Here is a 23,953-nt window from a genome sequence, read left to right on the forward strand (position 1 = left end):
GATTGGTGGGGTACGAGCACTGAGACTCCCACCAATCGCTAGAACGAAGAACTCGTGTGAGCGCTCAGCTGCTTCGTGTCTGTTCGGCTTTTTCCAGAAAGCCGATGTATCGGAGTACTGGCTCATAGACTTTCTATTGAGTCCGTACACAGATACATTTATTTCCGGAAAAAGCTGAACAGACACGAAGCAGCTGAGCGCTCACACGAGACCTTCAGCTGCTTCGTTCTAGCGATTGTTGGCGGTCTCGGTGCTCGGACCCCCACCAATCCAAACTTCTGACATGTCACTATGACATGTCAGAAGCTTGTCAAACATTTAGCTACACTTTAAGCATTATCTGCATAAAACTGGAAAACTTCTTTAATTCTGCCTAGGTCAACAAGTTTCTTAGATTACAATGTTCTTTGAAAGCCTGCAATAAAAGATTTCTCCCCATAGTATGTGTGTTTGGTTTTTTTGCACACACTTGTCAAGAAATAAGGGAGATTTCCCACGATATGAACAAATTACCACATGGACGATGTCTGGTAGGAAATACTGTGCTTCTGCATTAACCCATATAGACATTTCAGTAACAAAACACAATACTGAAAAAGACTTGTCCTAATTGTGTACAGCGCTTTTAAAACACAAATTGTAACTTAATTTATGTGCCGTACTGAAATTTTTTACCTGAGGTATTTCTTCTTCCTGTGTGACCCCAACAAAATTTTCAAAAAAAGCTACCATGGATGGGGCTGCAATAACATGGCAATTCACAAGATCGCACAAAAAGCGAACCTTTATGTTGGTAGAGAAGAAAGAAACAAAGATTAGAGCACAGTTGTTACCACATGGAAAACTTCTGCTTACAAATATATTTTGGTTTCCAAAAACACACAAGCTGACTTTTGGCTACAAGAATTAAAAAAAGAAAACCTGAACTAAGGCCTTCACACAGCAGATTTTTTTTTTGGCGCAGATTTTGACACAAACCGCGACGGAATCAGTGTAAAAAAAAAAAAAAAAAAAAAAAAAAAAAAAAAACACACAAAAATTGCCCCCCATGGATTACAATGGGAGGCAGAGGCGTTCTTTCCCCAGGCGGCTTTTGGCCCTTCTCGTAACGGTTTCCTCCTGACCTCCCATTGAAACCAATGGGAGGCAGGAAAAAAAACCCATGGTACTTTTTTCTGAGCAGTTTTCGCTGTGTTTTTTGCCCCCGGTCCTTGAGTTTGCGTCATTGGCCTTGGGCGGAAAATACGGCAAAAAAAAAAAACGGATTAATACGCGCAGGCAGTTAAAAATCTGCCGCACAATTTCTTCAGGAATTTTGAGGCCGATTTTGATCTGCCTGCAAAAAAAAAAAAAAAAAAAAAAAAAAAAAAAAAAAAAAAAAGGGTGTGAATAGATAGGGCTAGGGCTCCATGCACACAACTGAAGTTTTGACGCTTAATGACATTGCAGACCCATTCATTTCTATGGGCCACGGACATCTTTCCATATATTTACGGCTGTGCGTCCATGCCGTAGAAACGATACACAAATTATAGAAACATGTCCTATTCTGGTCCACAATTGCGGCATGAACTCCCCATAGAAGTCTATGGGCATTTCCATAATTGCAGACTGCTACAGATGTGCATCCGTAATTGTGGAAGCATTGCTATGCGACGCCAGGAGATTACCCATGATTCCACCCTGTTTTTGTTTTTTTTGCTGATCCGTAAATACGGATGAACTATGGATGCACTACAAACCGTATTTGCGGACAGCATTAGGCCTCATCCACACGAACGTGTTTTTGCGTCCGCAATTCATCCACAAGAATGCGGATGAATTGCGGACCCATTCATTTCTATGGGCCCTTGCACACGACTGTGGTTTCCACGGTCCGTGCATTGGCCAGGCTCATTGAAAATCAATGTGTGCACGGTGCGTGATTTGCGGACGGCCCATGGATGACAGTCCGCGGCAGTCAGTTCCGTAATCACGGGCTGTGTACACGGCTATGGCATGATGCCTTAGACAACTAAGAGGTGTAAATACAGCAGGCCTTAAACCCCAATAAAAGGCGCAGCCCCTAAAAGGTTAGGAACCGGAAACAAACTGCTCTGTATATGCAGAGAGCTGCCCCTAGTGGCAACTGTCTGAAGCTATTACAGGAGACTTGACTGCTCAACAGGGAGCTGAGAGATCTCCCAGAAAGTAGGCAAGTACAGTATGCCTTTTCACCAGGAGTCTGAGCGGTGCTGCTCTCATCAGTAGCTCTTCTGCTTAGGACAATCAAATGGCAGGCTGAAAGGACATGGTCAACATAGCGACCTAGTTGCTGGGATCTGTCCAGCTCTGCTAGAAAAACACTGAATACTTTAAAAAAAAAAAAAAAAAGCCAGAAAATAAGGCAAGGATTCTTACAAGGTCTGTGGCCTCCGTATAGCAATTGGACTTTATGGTTTCTTTCAGGTGACGGATCATGGCTTCTACAAATTCTCCACCAAAGTTGTAGTTTCTTGCATTCAGCAGGCCCACCAGTGTAGTGTAAACAGTCATCTTCTCAGGCAGATAGCGCGCACTGCATTTTATAAATAGAAGTCAAATAAAACAATTATCCAATTAAACAAAGTACAGTTTAATAAGCTCTCATAACTTCTGTTTATATGTATCTACAGAAAATTACATATTGTTTAAATCAGGTTCGTTTTTTTTAAAGGGTATGTGAATACAAATTCTGCCTGAAAAAAAAAAACAGCTCCAGTTTTTTTGGTTTTTTTTTTTAAGTGGTTTTGCACGACACGTTTTTTGGCGTTTTTCTTTTAAAAGGAGGTTCTTTACCTATTTCTTCAAAAGACAAAAACGAAAAACCGCAAGCGTTTTTTGCCGAAAAAGGCATTTCCGTCTCCCATTGATTTCAATGGGGTTTTTGAGGTGGAAACCGCCTCAAGATAGGGAGTGTCTTTTTTCGGGGGGGAAACCATATACCTCCCATTGAAATCAATGAGTTAATTTCGGCCGTTTTTTTGTCGCAGTTTCTGCGGCAAAAAAACTCTGTACAGGGCCTTAGTATTCTGTACGTGACTATTCATATAAATATTGCCATTTTCACACTGGCCACTGCAGCAAACCATATAGGCTGACATTTTCTGGTTTCTACAGCTCCCTTGTCAGCTTTGCTTTGTAGACTGGGAACAGGTCAGCAGCAGAGGGCAGTCTATGTAACGACAGCACTATTGTACTGCTGGAGCAACACTGTACACACCGATCAAGCTCTATGCATCTTCCTGGTCTCAGGAGGAGAGGGCTGTACTCCATACATTTCCAGAAACTGTACTAGTCTATAACATTTCTCTGTCAACTCACTCCCAATCATATCAGCTGCCACAACACACACACTTCTGGTCTGAGGGCCTCGAGGTCAGACTGGGCCACAATAAAACTTAATGAGGTATCCCCATCTGAGACATTTATGGCATATCGGCAGTTTTTCCTTCACTGTCCCCAAACATTGGTATATTCAGCTTTGCATTCTTACTGCTTTATTGATGCAAAATTCTTCGTATTGTTTTACATTTTCAGCATAGATATTACAGAATTGCATAGCAGCCTTTTGTATTGAGGGAATAGGGTTTGTACAAGGGCTTATTTTATCCACATATCACAGTCGCAGCCCCTAAGATTGTTGGATAGAGTAGAACAATTCCATTTTAAGTGTTTCTAATTATGTAAGTGAAGTTTAGGTCAACAAATAGTTTTCTATTTTTGCAACTTACAGTATTTCTCATTGTGCCAGTATACATACCCAGTTTGTGGTGTTCATAGTATCAAGTTGTTTAGGGTATGTGGCAATACTAGGGCAGTGCCAGCCAGAGGTAGTGTTTTGTTTGCCATAAACGTCCGACATGTGGGGGTTCACATTTGGGGGCGTATCGCAACTCCCATAAACTACAATGAAGAGAACAACATGCATGCATGGCCATGCCACCACCCCATCTCATCTCTGTAGTGTCAGTCAGGGTATTTCCACATCCTGACCTAGATCCTCTTTTGTAATAAAGAACGAATTTTTTGCCAGTTTCGGTGAGTGCCTCGATCATTCCTCTACATATATATTTATGCCCTCTTAGTTCCTTCCCGCAAATGGGCGCTACTGTAGCTCCTTTTTAGCGGTGCGTTCCCGCAAATGGGCGTGCAGTAACGCCCTGAAGATGAAGCAGACACAGGAGCTGTGCGCACTTCATCTTCAGCAGGTGACAGCTGTTATATAGGAGGGGGCTCCCTCTGCACCCCGTTGACCATCCGCTAAAAATCGTGGGGTGCCGATGGTTGCTATGGCAACAAGGAAGCCTAGCAACGGCTTCCTGGTTGCCAGATACGGAAGCCTATTAGGTTCTGCCTAAGGCAGGACGTAATAGGACTGTCAGTTGTAAAATGACAGATACAATACATAAGTAGTGCAGAGTATTGTACTGGGGATCAGAAGGTCAGATCTTCAAGTTCCCTAGCAAGTGTAAAAAAAAATAAAAAATAATAATGTTTCGTGCAATCAAAATAGCTCTGAAATTAAAAGAAAAAAAAAAAAAAAAACTACACACAATAGGATTTGCCACGTTCGTATCGGCTGGACTTGTAAAAACATCATTTATGCCGCACGGTAACCAACGTGAACATTTTTAAATAAACAATGGCAGAATTTTTTTGGGTCACGTTTAAAAATAAAATAAAAATAAAGAGTGATCAAAAAAAGGTCGCAAGTACTCCAAATGGTACCAATAAAAACTACAGTTCGACACGCAAAAAACAAGCCCTCACACAGCTCCATCGACAAGCAAAATAAAATTAAAAAAAGTTATGGCCCTCAGGATATGGTGACACTAAAACATTATTTGCCAAATTTGGTATTGCCATAATCGCATCGAACCGGAGAATAAAAAGTAAACATGTGGTTTATGCTGCACAGAGAATGTCGTTAATTTATAAAAAAAAGTTGGAAAATTTGTTTTTTGGTCTAACGTCCTAAAAAAAAAATTTCATAAAAACTGCCTATATATATATATATATATATATATATATATATATATATATATATATATATATATATATAGAAATCTTGCAGCACTCCAAAAGTGTGAAAAAAAAGTGGTTTTATTCAGCCAACAAACAGCGACGTTTCTGTCCTACAATAGGACCTTTATCAAGCATGCTTGATAAAGGTCCTATTGTAGGACAGAAATGTCGCTGTTTGTTGGCTGAATAAAACCACTTTTTTTCACACTTTTGGAGTGCTGCAAGATTTCTATTTTTACATACTGCCTTGTCCTTGGATCTGGACGACTTGCTTGGCACCTACACATGCGTTTCTAGTGAGTGCTGCTGCTTTCTATTGCTATATATATATATATATATATATATATATATATATATATAAATAAATGTACCACAAAATCATTCATTCGTCCCATGAAAATCAAGCACTCACAGCTAGTCAACAGAAAAATAAAAAAGCTATGATACACGGAACGCAATAATGCAGAACGACGGCCCAGACTAATTTATATGTGCAGCAGTTCTTCACCTAAAACCCCACGTTATCATTTGCAGCCCCCACTGATAGACTCTGTAAATGGAGCGGAAACTATTACATTTTGGGGGTCTGTGCTACATATGGGGCTAGTGAAGTCAAACATTAGGCAATGCTGGAGTGCAGATAAATTGGTACAATATCACAGACACCCTTTAGAAGTGCGACTCCTGAACCCAAAAATCTGGCCTGTACATAAAGGATTGGTTCTTCCTATTATGCCCTGGTGCACTCCGCCCAGCCCACCTATACCCGGATGCACGCCTCACAGCTTACATATGCCCCCACATTATAAACTGAAACACCAGTAAAACACTAAACAAAACTACTACCAAGCAAAATCTGCGCTCCAAAAGACAAATAGCGCTCCTTCTGGGCATGGCAGTGTGCCCAAACAGCAGTTTATCAACATACATGGGGTATTACTGTACTCTGGAGAACCCACTTAACAATTTATGGGGTGATTGTCTAAAGTGGCACAATCTGAGCACAACACATTGGGCACGGAAAATGGCAATTTTCAATCTGCAACATCTACCCCGTATTAATTTCTGCAAAACCTTTGAGGTCAAAATGCTCACTACACTTCTAGATAAAATCCTTGAGGGGTTTAGTATCCTAAATAGGGTCACTTTTCAGGGGTATTCACTGTACTGGTACCTTAGCAAAATGCAACATGGCACCAGAAAAACTATTTTGTAAAATCTCCACTCCAAAAACTAAATTGCGCTTTTTCCCTTTAGACCCTTGCAGTGTGTCCAAATAGCCGTTTACAACCACATATGGGTACTTCCCTACTCAGGAGAAATTGTGTAACAAACTTTGGGGTGTCTTCTCCTGTATTCCTTGTGGAAATGAAAAATTATGAGCTAAATCTACGTTACTGGAAAAAAAATTGAAAATATATATATATATATATATATATATATATATATATATTTATATTTTCAAGGCCCAATTCTAATAAAATCTATGAAACACCTGAGGAATCAAAACGCTCATTACACCTCTAATTTAATTCTTTGAAGGCTATAGTTTCCAAAATGGGATCCCACCTGGGGAATTTCTACTGTACTGGTACTTCAGGCTCTCTGCAAATGTGACGTGGCCCCGAGAAACCAATTCAGCAGAATCCGAGCTGCAAAACCCAAATTGCACTCCTTCCCTTCTGAGCCCCGCCGCTGGTCCAAACAGCAGTATATTACCACATATGGGGTATTGCCGTCATCAGGGGAAATTGCTTTACAAATGTTGAGGTGCTTTTTCTCCTTTACTTAGAAAAATGTATGTTTTTTCAGAAAAACAAAGTAGAATTTCATCTTCACAGACTAATTCCAATAAATTCAGAAAGAAACCTGTGGGCTCAAAATGTGAACTATACCACTAGAAAAATTCCTTGAGGGGTGTGGTTTCTAAAATGGGGTCACTTTTGGGGGGTTTCCATCGTTTAGGTCCCTCCAGTGCGTTAAAAACGCGACATGGCACCGAGAACCATTCCAGTAAAATCTGCGCTCCAAAATCCAAACGGCGCTCCTTCTCTTCTGTGCACTTATGCAACATATACTTGCTTTACATATGTTGGGGTGCTTTTTCTCCTTTATTCTTGCAGAAATTCGAAAATTCTAAGTTTTTACAATCTACCAAATTTATCCACTAACAAAGTCCAATATGTCACGAGAAAACGGTAAAAGAATTCCCAAGTTATTACCACATAAAGTGACATGTCAGATTTGAAAAAAATGGGGCTGGTCCTGAAGGTCAATCTGAGTTTGGTCCTGAAGGGGTTAACAGTACCAGAAACAGTAGCCCCCAGTAATGTTGACCACACCGCACCGTGCCCCTCATAACAGTGCCAGCCACACAAAACAACTTCACAGGCTGCATGGTTGTGCACCACCGGACTATACACGTAGGAAGCACTTCTCTCCAATATGGCAGCCCCCAACAATAGGGCAGCTGTGATTACGTTAACATTCTATTAGTTAAAGGGTAACTAAACTCATAAAAAAAAGTTTTGACATGTCAAAGTGACACGTCAGAAGTTTTGATTGGTGGGGGTCTGAGCACGGAGACCCCCACCGATCGCTAAAACAAGGCGGCAGAAGTGCTCGGGTGAGCGATGCGCCGCTACGATTCTGATCGGCTTTCCGAGGAAAGCCGAGTGAGAGACGTACAGGCTCAATAGCGTACCTAACATTTCAGGTGACTATTCAAAATAATTGGTCACGTCATTATATGATTCGTATTCTGCATTTTTAGCAGATTTCCCCTCTGCAGGCGCTCTCCAATTCTCAGTTTCCTCTGAGCTACTGGGTGGAGCCTGACTGCTATCATGTCTGCTATACACAGCACACAGGAGAGCAGGAACAAGCGTTCATATGAACGCTAGTTTGCCCGATCATTGGCCCATGTAAAAAAGGCCCTAAGAGTGCTTAGTCTAAGGACAATTCCCAGGAGCAGGTAGTCAATGCATCTATGTATATGTTACTGGTGCACAATTTCATGGCTTCTTCACTATCGCTGTATATCGCTACGGAGCCACTATGGCTTTCAGGTTGGCCCATGAACTGGTTTACCTGGCTCCTAGAGTCTACAGTATTTTCGTCATACCTGATTTAAGAATTTATAAGAAATGGTTTAAAAATGTACCAGTTAATATACATGACATACAAATGTACACTTACACTGCACAAAGAATTTTCAAGATGTTGCTTTTGTAGTTTGGCAAGTCAGCTTCCAAAACACCAGCCAGCCCTTCTAGGTTGCTTTCGAGTGACGCAGTACTCTAAGGTTAAAACAAACAGGAAACCGCATTTCAGGTTGATTTAGATTAAGTATGCAAATAAAATTACAAACTGGATTCATTTTAGACGCATAACTAAAATATTTAGAATTTAGTCATATTGCTACAGTGTGCGCGGATTGGGGCAATTTTTTTTTTTTTTACGTTCCTAAATTCCCTTTAAAGCTGCAAATTTTGCCCAGAAACCATTTCTCTACTATTAAATACATCCAATGCAGGCAAAAACATTTACCTTCTCCCCGACTCTACATATCAGGGATTCAAGGCGATCTTCTATATCAAGGGGTTCAGAAGTTTTTCGCCTTTTGTGAGGTTGCCTTTCTGTAAGAAAATAGAGTAATACTTAAGAGTTCAGGACATTTATTGTTCAACCCATACACAACCAGACTCCGTAAAGGAGCATTGTCGCTAGCTCCAAGCAGCAGACGAGCGAGTTCAGGCAGCAACCTAGTAATAGGCCCACTCTAGTGGTGACCACAACACATCTCCCCTCTCCTGGGGAGACCAGTGTGGTGGTCACCTACTACATTACAGTAGGTTGGGTGGCATTTTTTTTGCGCCACGCATTATGTAGAAGATAGCCAGCACTTGGAGGGGAGGCATTTTTAATTGAACATTTTAGAAAGCATCAAAGAGCCCAACTATAAAACACAGGAGCGCTAGGGTAGTTTTACATAGGCCAATAATTGGGCCAAACGAGCGTTCATTGCAGATTATTGCCCAAGGCAATTAGGGTATGTGCACACAACGCCAAAAACTTCTGAAATGACGGAGCTGTTTCAGGAGAAAACAGCTCCTAAATTTCAGATGTTTTTACAAGTGCACGCGTTTTTCGCGGCGTCTTTTTCGGACGTAAATTGGAGCTGGTTTTCATTGGAGTCAATGAAAAACGGCTCCAATTACGTCCCAAGAAGTGCCCTGCACTTCTTTGACGCGGCCGTCATTTTACGAGCCGTCTTGACAGCGACACATAAAATGACACCTCGTCTGCACAGAACATCGTGAAACCCATTGCAAGTAATGGGCCGATGTTTGCCGACATATTGGAGCCATCTTTTCAGGTGTAATTCGAGGCGTAAAACGCCTCCATTACGTCTGAAAATAGGTCGTGTACACATACCCTTATTGTGGACAGCACATCTTCCGATGCAATCAGGGAGACGCGCTAGAAATGTACGGGGATGAGCGATCGTAGTAACAAGCGCTCGTCCCCATACATTACATTGGTGAAAAGAGCGCCTTGTTGATCGACGCTCGTTTCCAGAGCAGATATCGGCTCTTTACTGACGGTGCACATGCCAGGTGTCAAGAGCTGGATCATAACTGGTTGCATACGGGCTTTCTGACCAACCAATGGTTTTAAAATGTATCTTTAAATAACATTTCCCGCTATTGTAACCAAAGCTCTATGTAAGCAGCGTTAGAATAGTTTCATATACACTATAGTCTTCAAAAAAAAAAGACGAAGAAATGGTACAAGAGACCATAGGTTTAGTAGAAAACACGTTGGCCAGAGCAGGATCAAGAGGGCAGACGCAATACAGTTCAGCTCCACAGAACAACCGTGAAAGGGTGGGGGGGCTGACACAAACACCATAAAGATAGCAGGGCCCGCTGACACTTGCAGTACCACGGATGCCTATTTACATAGGTATGTACTATTCCCGGTTACACCGGGTTTCGTATCCCCAGCCATGCCGCCGCGGCTCCAAACCGCCGCAGGAATTACGCAGATTCTCTTCTCACCATCGTTCTCGTCGCTGTGCCTCCTCCGGGACATGGTCGCTGCAAATTCTTTCCCTTACACGCTGAGGTACGGGCAATTTAATGAGAACTCGCCGACGAGGTGCGAATCTCGCGAGACTTCTATAGACACTCGCTTTGTGATTGGCTCGACGGCTGCTGGAACTTACTCCTCTGGCACCAGAGAGAAGCGCTCGCACGCTTTAGGCCAGGCTACAACCGCTTCCGGTTACTCCACAAAAGCAGTTGTACGGAGAGACGCTCTTGCCATCGAATGTGGTGTCTATGGTGGTCGAGCGAGAGAGCTTCCGGTAGGGCTAGTGACTGAGGGAGTGTGTAAAAAGTGTTGAACTGAACTGCCGGCGTAAGGTATCTGAGAGGCTGTAAAGCGCGGGATCTGTCAGAAATGGCAGTTACAAACGTGATAGGAATAGCTTGCCTTCATAGTGTGACAACGTAATTTTTTCAATGTAACCCCTTCCGTTGCAGCAATTTTTAAGATTTTCATTTTAATCTTTTCCTCCCCACCTTCCAAAATGCACTTAACTTTTTTTATTTTTCCGTCGATATAGCCCTACAACGGCTTGGTTTTTGCGGGATGAGTTGCAGTTTTGCATGGCACCATGTATTGTACCGTATAATGTACTAGGAAATGGGAATAAAATTCTTAGTGGGGTGGAAAGTGAAAAAAAAAACAAGATTCCTCCATTGTTTTTTGCTCTTTGTTTTTACAGCGTTCACTGTGCAATTAAAACGACTTTTAATTCACTTCACTTTTAATTTTGTTTTGTACATAAAAAAACGTAACTGATTTAAAAAATTTTTTTATTAGTTCCTCTAGGGGACTTGAACCTGCGATCCTTGTATCGCCAGCACTATATACTGTAATACCAATGTATTGCAGTATATCGTGTTCTAGTAATGTAGTATTAATATAGTAATGTAGTGTTGTTATAGTAATGTAATGTAGTATTGTTATAGTAATGTAGTATAGTAATGTAGTATTATTATAGTAATGTAGTATTAATATAGTATTGTTATAGTAATGTAGTATTGTTATCGTAATGTAGTATTATTATAGTAATGTAGTATTGCTATAGTAATGTAGTATTAGTATTAATATAGTAATGTAGTATTATAGTAATGTAGTATTAATATAGTAATGTAATGTAGTATTGTTATAGTAATGTAGTATTGTTATAGTAATGTAATGTAGTATTGTTATAGTAATGTAGTATTGTTATAGTAATGTAATGTAGTATTGCTATAGTAATGTAGTATTATAGTAATGTAGTATTAATATAGTAATGTAGTGTTATAGTAATGTAGTATTGTTATAGTAATGTAATGTAGTATTATAGTAATGTAGTGTTGTTATAGTAATGTAGTGTTGTTATAGTAATGTAGTATTGTTATAGTAATGTAGTATTATCGTAATGTAGTATTATTATAGTAATGTAGTATTATTATAGTAATGTAATGTAGTATTGCTATAGTAATGTAGTATTATAGTAATGTAGTATTAATATAGTAATGTAGTATTATAGTAATGTAGTATTAATATAGTATTGTTATAGTAATGTAATGTAGTATTGCTATAGTAATGTAGTATTATAGTAATGTAGTATTAATATAGTAATGTAGTGTTATAGTAATGTAGTATTAATATAGTAATGTAATGTAGTATTATAGTAATGTAATGTAGTATTGCTATAGTAATGTAGTATTATAGTAATGTAGTATTATAGTAATGTAGTATTAATATAGTATTGTTATAGTAATGTAGTATTGTTATAGTAATGTAGTATTATAGTAATGTAGTATTAATATAGTAATGTAGTGTTATAGTAATGTAGTATTAATATAGTAATGTAATGTAGTATTATAGTAATGTAATGTAGTATTGCTATAGTAATGTAGTATTATAGTAATGTAGTATTAATATAGTATTGTTATAGTAATGTAGTATTGTTATAGTAATGTAGTATTATAGTAATGTAGTATTAATATAGTAATGTAGTGTTTAGTAATGTAGTATTAATATAGTAATGTAATGTAGTATTATAGTAATGTAATGTAGTATTGCTATAGTAATGTAGTATTATAGTAATGTAGTATTATAGTAATGTAGTATTAATATAGTAATGTAGTATTATAGTAATGTAGTATTAATATAGTATTGTTATAGTAATGTAGTATTGTTATAGTAATGTAGTATTATAGTAATGTAGTATTAATATAGTAATGTAGTATTATAGTAATGTAGTATTATAGTAATGTAGTATTATAGTAATGTAGTGTTATAGTAATGTAGTATTATAGTAATGTAGTATTATAGTAATGTAGTATTAATATAGTAATGTAGTATTATAGTAATGTAGTATTAATATAGTATTGTTATAGTACTGTAGTATTGTTATAGTAATGTAGTATTATAGTAATGTAGTGTTATAGTAATGTAGTATTAATATAGTAATGTAATGTAGTATTATAGTAATGTAGTATTGCTATAGTAATGTAGTATTATAGTAATGTAGTATTAATATAGTATTGTTATAGTAATGTAGTATTGTTATAGTAATGTAGTATTGTTATAGTAATGTAGTATTATAGTAATGTAGTATTAATATAGTAATGTAGTGTTATAGTAATGTAGTATTAATATAGTAATGTAATGTAGTATTAATATAGTAATGTAATGTAGTATTGTTATAGTAATGTACCTTTTATAGACCTTTTATTTGTGATCGTCATTGTCTACCGTAAATTTTTATATATTACATGTCTATATTAGGGTAATTGGGTCAGCGCTAGCGTTACAACAATGATTGGGGGGGGGGGAACGTTTTTTTTTGGGGTGGGTATTTTATGTGTATTATTATTTTTTTTTTGCACTTTACTTTACTATTGTTTTATTACTATGGTCTGTCCCTCAAAGGTCAAAAAAAGACCTTTGGGGAACATTATATATTTTTCTCTCTTTTACACCATGTTTTTCCACTGTAACTAGAGCTGCACAGCAGCCCCAGTTACAGGGGAAATCAGCCCTCTCATAGTGACGATTGTCACTAATAGGGCTGTGCTGGGTCTAGTAAGACCCAGCAGCAGTCTGTCAGTAACGGCACCCGGCGATCTTGTGACCAGTCACATGATCACCGGGAGGAAAGGAGACAGCGCCGCTGCTGCGGTCTCTATTCCTATACACAGCGTTCATTGAACGCTGTGTAAAAAGACATCGGAGAACACAGAAGCAGTGAAAGCTGCTTCTATCCTCTCCTCAGGGTCCCCGGCAGTCACGGACAGCCGGAAACCGGACATTCAGCAGCCCGATCGCGCGGGCAGCAAGTTAAAACCCGAGCCGTAAAAAGTCTATGGCTCGGGTTTTAAGGACCCTGACCGCTGGCCGTAAAGATACAGCCAGCGGTCGGGAACCAGTTATAGTAGTTCAAATAACTAATTGATTAACAATAATTTTGTATTGTATCAAATTTGAAAGTAATGCGGCCTGTCAACTTCCCATTTTTTCTATATGTGGCCCACTTACCCGGCCGAGTTTGAGACCCCTGGTCTAGACAATGCTCTGTGAGCTGAACAGCCTAGACGCCAGACTAATACATTGTAGCAAACTATTATTACAGATGAGAGATATATTTGCTGTTTGTGTATTTAGCTCATGGTGGTCACTAAAATAATGCAGGTCCCTTGACTCTATCAAAGAGCAACACATGACATTCAACCAGAGTAGAGCACTACAGTGTACACGAGAGCTCATGGATTCTCATGGCCAAAATGGTGCCATTAAAAAATACAAGTCATAACGCAAAAAACAAGCCTTCTTACAGTTTTGTATTTGGGGGAAAAAAAAGAAAAAGCAATGCGGTGACACAAACACAGAAAAAAAAATCTGTGGTCCTGAAGGCCAAAATAGGCTCAATCCTGAAAGACGTAGTTCTAAAGCAAATTCTTACCTCCTCCCCTTTGCTGAGCTCAAAATACTGTCGACTATCTAAGGCCCTGTTCACAATGAGGTTTTTTTTACGCAGAAACCGCATTGGAAAACGCCCAAAAATGCCTCCCATTGATTTCAATGGGAGGCGGAGGCGGTTTTTTTCTCGCGAGCGGGAAAAAGAAGCAACATGCCATATCTTCGGGCATTTATGTCTCTGACCTCCCATTGACATCATTGGGAGGCAGAGAAAGCGTATCTTGCGTCATTTTTGCCCGCGGCGCTCAATGGCCGCAGGCGAAAAACGCAGCGAAAATCGCGGTAAACGCCGTGCAGGCAGATCAAAATCTGCCTCAAAATTCCAGATGCAATTTTGAGGCACAATTTTCTGCCTGCAAAAAAAAAAACTGTGTGAACAGGGCCTAAGGTTTCATTCACATCTGCGACTACGGTATTCATTCTGTCAAAACAACGGAACCCTTGCACAACGGAGACAAACAGAAACCGTTGGTGATGCAAACGAAAACCTACGGTTTGTGTCAGTCAGGGCTCCGTTCCAACGGAAGGAAAGCTCCTTCAGAACGGAGCCTTATGTGTATGGTGGCACCCCCACTCTCCACCCGATGGCAGATGTCAGGGGAGAGAAGGCTCAAATTTTATCTTTTGTTTGCAAATGGATAAGCTGCTGCCAGTGGTATCTGGCAGCGGGTTTCTCACTATTTAAAGAGACTGTCACCACATTATAAGTGCCCTATCTCCTACATAAGGAGATCGGCGCTATAATGTAGGTGACAGTAATGATTTTTATTTAGAAAAACGATCTATTTTCACCACTTTATTAGCGATTTTAGATTTATGCTAATGAGTTGCTTAATGCCAAAGTGGGCGTGTTTTTACTTTAGACCAAGTGGGCGTTGTACAGAGGCGTGTATGACGCTGACCAATCAGCGTCATGCACTTCTCTCCATTCATTTAGGCAGCGCATAGGGATCCTGTTAGATCACTATGTGCTGTCTTAGGCCTCATTTACACGAGCGTGTGCGTTTTGCGCGCGCAAAAAATGCAGCGTTTTGCGTGCGCAAAAGGCACTTGACAGCTCCGTGTGTCATCCGTGTATGATGCGCGGCTGTGTGATTTTCGCGCAGCCGCCATCATAGAGATGAGGCTAGTCGACGTCAGTCACTGTCCATGGTGCTGTAAGAGTTAACTGATCGGCAGTAACTCTTTCAGCACCTTCGACAGTGCATTCCGATCACCATATCGAGTAACCTGTTTAAAAAAAAAAGAGGTTCGTACTTACCGAGAACTTCCCGGCCGTTGCCTTGGTGACGCGCCTCTCTTGACATCTGGCCCCACCTCCCTGGATGACGCGGCAGTCCATGTGACCGCTGCAGCCTGTGCTTGGCTTGTGATTGGCTGCAGCTGTCACTTGGACTGAATTGTCATCCCGGGAGGTCAGACTGGAGGAAGAAGCCGGGAGTTATCGGTAAGTCAGACCTTTTTTTTCTTTACACGTTCACGTATATTGGAATCGGAAGTCACTGTCCAGGGTGCTGAACCAGTTTAACTCTTTCAGCACCCTGCACAGTGACTGTCTCCTGCCGGGTTCGGTCAAAACGAGTTCGGCCGAACGCGGTAAAGTTCGGTTCGCTCATGTCTAAGACACTCCGTTCGGATGTTTGTAAACAGAAAAGCACGTGGTGCTTTTCTGTTTACATTCAGTTTGACAGCTCTTGCGCGAATCACGCAGTTCGCACGGAAGTGCTTCCTTCGTGGTTTTCACGCACCCATTGACTTCAATGGGTGCGTGATGCGCGAAATACGCAGAATTATAGAACATGTCGTGAGTTTTTTTCAGCGCACTCACGCTGAGCAAAACCCACGGACCGTCTGCATGCCCCCATAGACTTGTATAGGTCCGTGCGACCCGCGTGAAAAGCACGCGAGTCTCACGGACGTATATCACGTTCGTGTAAATGTGGCCTTATACTAACACATTAACAATACTGAAGTGTTTAGACAGTGAATAGACATTCCATGGGATGTCTGTTCACAATCTGTGCACTTCGTTGCTCTGTCTGTGGTAGTTACAGCAGAGGAAGCGTGATCTCGCTGTAACCTGTCATTTACAGCGTAATCTCGCGAGATTACGTTTGCTCTGCTGTAACTACCACAGACAGAGTAACGAAGTGCAGGGATTGTGAATAGACATCCCGTGGAATGTCTATTCACTGTCTAAACACTTCAGTATTGTTAATGTGTTAGTATAAGAAAGCACATAGCGATCTAACAGGATCCCTATGCGCTGACTAAATGCATGGAGAGGAGTGCATGATGCTGATTGGTCAGCGTCATACACTCTGTACAACGCCCACTTGGTCTAAAGTAAAAACACGCCCACTTGGGCATTAAGCAACTCATTAGCATAAAGCTAAAATCGCTAATAAAGTGGTAAAAATAGATTGTTTTATTAAATAAAAAGCACTGCTGTCACCTACATTACAGCGCCGATCTCCTTATGTAGGAGACAGGGCACTTATAATGTGGTGACAGAGCCTCTTTAAGGCTACGTTCACATGCACATTTGACCAATCCGAGCTGAGCTTGCACATGTGTGGGGGACTTGGGAGGAATAACTGTCTGCAGACAGCTATCTCAAGCTTTTTTTTGCAGACATTTTCTGCAATTGAAAACCAGTCCCATTCATCTGAAGGAGGTTGTTTCTGAAGCAGTTGTATGAATTCCTGCAAGTTCCATTCTGGTTTTCAGTTGCAGAAATTTCTGCAGCAAGGTCTGTCAGGTGTGACTGCTCCCTATCTGAGCTCTAGAAGAGGCTGAGCGAAAGCAGACTGGATGTGTAGAAGAAATGGGAATTGCAGACGATCCCTAAGTGCTATGGACTTCCTGGAGGGTGGGCATGCTTTCCTCAGCAGCTGCTTCATTCACAATTTAGTGCCAGGCAGGGTAGGCATGCAGCTGGTACGTTCACCTATGTTGTGATACCATCCAAGTCCAGTCCCGTGCGTGTGGTGCCCTATCCATCTCTATTCTCCAAACTTGTAGACTAGTATTGTGAAATCCCATACATCTAAAAAAAAACACATCCTTTTATATCTGTATATTTTGTTTTAAATGTAACAAGCCAACAATTCTCTGTTCTCAGAGGGATCTGTGCCTTAAAAAGATTCTTTTCTATTGACCAAATATTGTATTTTTGGAGAAAAATGGCCTTGTCTTCCTGCTGCACCGGAGCAGAGATCTTCTCTTGCCATGACTTGGACGGCTGTGACCTGGAGTTTCCTGATGTAGACTTGAATGGCTCTGTCGCACCCACACCAGAGAACACCCTAAAAGCAGGACTAGATGTGAACACAAGAAAGAAGTACATGTATGCAAAAAAGAAGGTATGTGATTGAATTTGTGCCTACACGCCATAAAAATGAACTTGGCATTCTTATAGTTTCAAAGATATTTATTGAATGAAAGACATTGCAAAAACATCAACGTACATTTTGACCAAGAAGCAATACAAAAGGAATACAGGGTTTGATGGCACAATATAAAATAAAGAAGAACGAATAATGACAGAAAAGAAGGGCTAGTTATAAACACTGAAAAGGGTCACAAATATATTCACCATAGGTGCTCCTGGGTATAAAGGGAGAACAGTAATGTTTCATCTCAGGTATAGAAAAAAGCCCACCAAAGGGGCCGCTATAGGGATACATGGTACCGAAAGTTGGGAGGGTAAACAGAAGAAAGCCAAGGTGCCTATATCTTATCAAAGCGGTCCCTTGTATCTGAGATTATGGAGAATTGACCAAAATAGCATAATGTTATTAAAGAGGCTCTGTCACCACATTATAAGTGTCCTATCTAAGGAGATCGGCGCTGTAATGTAGGTGACAGTAATGCTTTTTATATAGAAAATCGATCTATTTTCACAATGTTAGGAGCGATTTTGGTTTATGCTAATTAGCTTCTTAATGCCCAAGTGGGCGTATTTTTACTTTCGACCAAGTGGGCGTTGTACAGTGGAGTGTATGACGCTGACCAATCGGCATCATGCACTCCTCTCCATTCATTTAGACAGCAGAATCGCGTTCTTACTAGAACATGATCTGCAGCCACATACACAGCGATTCTGCTCGATTAACGTTAATCCAGTGTCCTGATAATGAATACACATGACCATCCAGCCTGGACGTCATGTGTACTCAGAATCCTGACACTTCTGAATCTTTTCTGTGAGATTCCAGCAACGGATACGAAATCTCGTTTACCTCCGTAATCTCGCGAGATTTCGTATCCGTTGCTGGAATCTCACAGAAAAGAGTCAGAAGTATCAGGATTCTGAATACACATGACGTCCAGGCTGGATGGTCATGTGTATTCATTATCAGGACACTGGATTAATGTTAATCAAGCAGAATCACTGTGTATGTGGCTGCAGATCATGTTCTAGTAAGAACGCGATTCTGCTGTCTAAATGAATGGAGAGGAGTGCATGATGCCGATTGGTCAGCGTCATGCACTCCACTGTACAACGCCCACTTGGTCGAAAGTAAAAATACACCCACTTGGGCATTAAGAAACTCATTAGCATAAACCAAAATCGCTCCTAACGTTGTGAAAAAAGATCGTTTTTTTAAAATAAAAAGCATTACTGTCACCTACATTACAGCGCCCATCTCCTTATGTAGGAGACAGGGCACTTATAATGTGGTGACAGAGCCTCTTTAATATGTTGGATCACTGCTTGGTAAGACCGTATAGGGGCCGGGCCACCCCTTGTGGGCACTTGTATGCGGGCTGTCGTTAGAATGAAATGTAATAGTTTGTAAAGTGAGAATGATTAAGGCCGGATTCACACGAGCGTGTGCGTTTTGCGCGCGCAAAAGGTCCATAAAATCTCCATGTGTCATCAGAATATGGTGCATGGCTCCGTGATTTTCACGCAGCCGCCATAATTATGACACTCTGTTTTTATGTTTGTAAACAGAAAACACGTGACTTGACTTCAATGGGTGCGTGATGCGCGAAAAACGGTCAAAGATAGGACATGTTGTGAGTTTTACGCAGCAACCATACGCTGCGTAAAAATCACTGACAGTCTGAATGGCCCCATAGACTAACATAGGTCCGTGCGACGAGCGTGAAAATCACACGCATAGCACGGACGTATTATACGTTCGTCTGAATAAGCCCTAACCCTGAGGCTTTTCTCCTAGCTATAGCTCCTCCTGGCTGTTAGTCCCAGGTGTCCGCTGTAAAATACAGCCGACACCCGCAGCCTATGGAGCGCGTTCCAAACATCACCCCCCACACTTGGACGTAATGGCACATCTGGGTGCGCAATGTTGTTAAAGTAACATCGGCCGCAACGTTTTCTCCCAAAAAAACGCATTAAAAGCTGTGAAAAATGCCAACGAAAATGCGTTAAAATGCTGTGTGTGAAGACCGACCTAAGGCCCTGTTCACACAGAATTTTTTACTGCGGCGAAAAAACGGCCGAAATTGCCTCCTATTGATTTCAATGGGAGGTGGAGGCCCTTTTTTCCTGCAAGGAAAAAGAAGCGACATGCCCTATGTTGAGGCGTTTTCCGCCTCAAAAACCCCATTGAAATCAATGGAGATGGAAATAAACAAGTTCTTTTATGCGTTTTCCGGCAAAAACGCTTGCGGCTATTCCCTCTGTCTGTGGAATAAATAGGGAAAAAAACGCCTAAAAACTGCGACAAAATACTGCATGTGGTGCAAAACCACTTAAAAAAAACCGGAGCTGATTTTTCCAGGCAGAAAAAACGGCAAAAAAACAAACTGTGTGAACAGGGCCTAAGACCTATGAGCGCCCTTCCCTTCTGGTGGCTTGAGACCACAGACTTCACTAATGTAAGCTATGTATATATAGATTATATTAGTGAAGTCTATATCACATATCAGATCATTTTGGCCGGACTTCATTTTAACTGTAGGTCTAGTACACACAGAGGAATTAGTAGGCAGAAAAAATCTGCCTCAAAATTAAATTAATGGGAGGTGGTTTCTGCCGTTTTCTGGCGCTGATTCCGACACGGTTTCCGCGTCAAAAAAACCTGAATGACTTCTCCCTTCAACCTTGTGCATACAGAAATACTATTGGTGTGAACAGTACGAGACTGTACACATTAGGCTTCGTTCACATCTGCGCCAGGGTCCCGTTCCGTCGGAACGGAGCCCTGACAGACACAAACAGAAACCATGGGTTTCCGTTTCCATCACCTTTGATTTCAATGGTGACGGATACGTTCCTAATGGTTTCTGTTTGTCTCAGTTGTGCAAGGGTTCCGCAGATGTGAACAAAGCCTTAGGCTGGATTCACACAAAGTATTTTGCAGGCAGAAAATCTGCCTCAAAATCCCGTTTGGAATTTTGAGGCAGATTTTGCTCTGCCTGCATACCGATTTTCGCTGCGTTTTTCGCCCGCGGCCATTGAGCGCTGTGGGCAAAAAAACGCAGCGAAATACCCTTAGTTTGGTTTATTCTCTTGTGTGTGTATATAACTCGATTGACACAGTTTTGTTTTCAGAAGCAAATCTAAAATCTGTAACTGACACGAATAAGGCCTCCAGCAGTGTTCTTCATCCGCAGGCATTTGCTCTTTTTGTTAAAGAACTACAATCAACAAGCGCATCGCCTCAGACCGCTCAAGATGGTTGTATCAAGTGGAAGTGCTGCGGACAAGACTTTAGAGACCTGAGAACTGTTCATAAACATGTAGCTGCACAACATGCTACTGAAGTTTTACACCAAACTGCAAACATTTTAGAAAAAATGGTAACAACCGCTGCCAGCAGTTTGTCACGCACTGAATCCAATAACACTGATGCCTTACCTCCAATGTCCTGGAGCAATCATAAGGTTTCTGACTGGTTACCACTTCTCAATTATTACAAGACCGAAGAGCTAACTAGGTAATACAAGATTCAAGAAGTGTATTCAAATTTGTTTAACCCTTTCACTGTAAGGCTGGATTCACACGAGCACATTACGTCCGTAATGGACGGACGTATTTCGGCCGCAAGTCCTGGACCGAACACAGTGCAGGGAGCCGGGCTCCTAGCATCATAGTTATGTACGATGCTAGGAGTCCCTGCCTCTCCGTGGAACTACTGTCCTGTACTGAAAACATGATTACAGTACGGGACAGTAGTCCCGCAGCGAGGCAGGGACTCCTAGCGTCGTACATAACCATGATACTAGGAACCCGGCTCCCTGCACTGAGTTCGGTCCGGGACTTGCGGCCGAAATACGTACGTCCATTACGGACGTAATGTGCTCGTGTGAATCCAGCCTAATACGTCATGACTTTAAACACTTGACGCAACTAAAATATTCGGAGTAGAGCTTGGATCTTGGTATATTGAAGCCCAGAATTTTAGGTTTCAAATGATACCAGGAGCAGATACAATTTCTAGGTGCAATATTTGGGGTATAGCACTCATTTGAAGTTGGGGAGCAGGATGACACGTTTTACTTCCTGCATTTGTGTCTATATAAGGGATAAAACGGCAAGTGACATCAGGAAGAAAGATCACAGCCTGTTGGGGTCCTATTATACGGCCCAACGAGTGCCGTGTAAACGAGCGCCGATCAACGAGACAGCTCGTTGATCGGCGCTCGTTTGCTCCTTTCACAAGGAGCTATGTATGGGGACAAGCACTCATTACTCTGATCGCTCGTCCCCGTACATTTCTTACACAGGGAGATGTGCTGCCGACAACGATAATATTTTCAGCAACATAAACGATACTATCAGCCGATGAACGAGCGTTTGCTGGTTCATCAGCTGATTGTTGCCCTGTTTACACAGGGCAATTATCGGGAACCAGCGTTCTGTGAACGCCCATTTGCCCGATGATTGGCAGGTCCCCTCTCCAGCTTTTCAGTGACCCCAGTGGGTGATATAGGAGCTATTCTTTGTTATCACCCCTCTTACCAGTCAAAGAGATGTGGTTGATATTGTCACATTTAGGCCGGATTCACACGAGCGTGTGCGTTTAGCGCACGCAAAAAACGCTGCGTTTTGCGTGCACAAAAGGCACTTAACAGCTCAGTGTGTCAGCCCCGTATGATGCGCGGCTGCGTGATTTTGTGTCTACTTTCATAAAATTATATAAGTATGGCTGTATAATATTATTTTTTTATTTTATAACTAAGGTCTAACTTGTATATGTTTTATAAATTGTGAACATTTTTGTGGCAGTGAAAGGGTTGTTGCGGACGTCATTAGGTTTCTTAGACTATGTTCACACCTGCGTTTGAGGTTTTCCGTTGTACAGCTCGGTCAGAGAAGCAAAACAAGGGAAAACGGCAAGCAACGATTCCATTGTACAATGGTTACCACTCACAGAACCCATTGATTTTAATGGGTTCTGTCGGCTTTCTGAAGGGGTGTACGTTGGTTTACTGGAAGCATTAACGCAGTATGATGCGCTATTTTTTCAGTAATCTTGGCCGGGTCTGCAAGGTGGCCTCCAACGCAGATGTGAACTATGCCCTGTTCACACTGAGTTTTTTGACGCGGAAAACGCGCCAAAAAAACATCCGAAAACTCCTCCCATTAATTTCAATGGGAGGCGTTTTTTTCCCGCGAGCGGTAAAAGAAAGCGAGAAAGCGACATGTTCTATCTTTGGGCGTTTACGTTTTTGACCTCCTGCTGTCATCAATGGGAGGCAGAGAAAGCGTTTTTCAGGGTGTTTTTGCCCGCGGCCCTCATTTGGTTTGTGCGAAAAACAACGCGGCAAACGGAGTGCAGACAGATCAAAATTCCAGACGGAGTTTTGAGCCAGAATTTTCTACCTGCGAAAAACTCTGTGTGAACAAGGCCTTACTGTATTTGACTTGCTTTATATTCAGAGCATCAGGCTATATTCATACTACAGTGAAAAAAAATGGCCATTAAAATCTGATCAACTGTCGGTTTTTCATGGCCGTTTTGCATCAGTGTGTCTCCAAATTTTCATCCATTTCCAGTCCGTCTGTCCGTTTTTAATGGCCGTTTGACATCCGTTTTGCATCTGTTTTTCATGGCCGTTAAAAAAACTGACGAATTTCATTTGTCAGGCTTTCTTTTGTCCCAACCCCCTGAAAACACCCAAAGGAAGGTCATTGTCATGATTGTTTCACAGCCACCCTCTATATGATCGCGCACAGCCCCCCTGTCAGTGGCGGATTAAGAAGACCATGGGCCCTGGGCTGTTACCCAAACTTGGGCCCCCCTTCTCCACCACCACCCTGCCGCGCCGTAACTATTGCTAACACTACCTAAACACTAGTACACAAAGTAGGCACATTATGCACAAAGTACACACAGTACACAAAGTACGCACATTATGCACAAAGTACGCACATTATGCACAAAGTACGCACATTATGCACAAAGTACGCACATTATGCACAAAGTACGCACATTATGCACACAGTACACAAAGTACGCACATTATGCACAAAGTACGCACGTTATGCACAAAGTACACACAGTACACAAAGTACGCACATTATGCACAAAGTACACAAAGTACGCACATTATGCACAAAGTACGCACATTATGCACAAAGTACACACAGTACACAAAGTAGGCACATTATGCACAAAGTAGGCACATTATGCACAAAGTAGGCACATTATGCACAAAGTAGGCACATTATGCACAAAGTAGGCACATTATGCACAAAGTAGGCACATTATGCACAAAGTACGCACATTATGCACAAAGTACGCACATTATGCACAAAGTACGCACATTATGCACAAAGTAGGCACATTATGCACAAAGTACGCACATTATGCACAAAGTACGCACATTATGCACAAAGTACGCACATTATGCACAAAGTACGCACATTATGCACAAAGTA

At 41.4% G+C, this 23,953-nt stretch overlaps 2 protein-coding genes across 2 annotated transcripts in view; one reads left to right on the top strand and one right to left on the bottom strand.

Annotated features, from left to right (window-relative positions):
* The window catches only part of NCBP1 (nuclear cap binding protein subunit 1), a 47,657-nt gene extending 37,308 nt beyond the window's left edge, over positions 1–10,349 (bottom strand). The window contains exons 1-5 of the mRNA XM_075825629.1: positions 10,110–10,349; positions 8,596–8,684; positions 8,245–8,345; positions 2,401–2,557; positions 676–783 (exon numbers count right to left, since the gene is read on the bottom strand). Of these exons, the coding sequence (XP_075681744.1) occupies positions 676–783; positions 2,401–2,557; positions 8,245–8,345; positions 8,596–8,684; positions 10,110–10,143 (489 nt within the window). The 5' untranslated portion in view covers positions 10,144–10,349. The remainder of the gene's footprint in view (positions 1–675; positions 784–2,400; positions 2,558–8,244; positions 8,346–8,595; positions 8,685–10,109) is intronic.
* TSTD2 (thiosulfate sulfurtransferase like domain containing 2) overlaps positions 10,274–23,953 on the top strand; it is a 48,160-nt gene continuing 34,480 nt past the window's right edge. Inside the window, exons 1-3 of the mRNA XM_075825631.1 lie at positions 10,274–10,417; positions 17,216–17,456; positions 20,683–21,005. Of these exons, the coding sequence (XP_075681746.1) occupies positions 10,392–10,417; positions 17,216–17,456; positions 20,683–21,005 (590 nt within the window). The 5' untranslated portion in view covers positions 10,274–10,391. The remainder of the gene's footprint in view (positions 10,418–17,215; positions 17,457–20,682; positions 21,006–23,953) is intronic.

The sequence above is a fragment of the Rhinoderma darwinii genome, chromosome 1 (assembly GCF_050947455.1).
Source record: "Rhinoderma darwinii isolate aRhiDar2 chromosome 1, aRhiDar2.hap1, whole genome shotgun sequence".
Taxonomy (NCBI): Eukaryota; Metazoa; Chordata; class Amphibia; order Anura; family Rhinodermatidae; genus Rhinoderma; species Rhinoderma darwinii.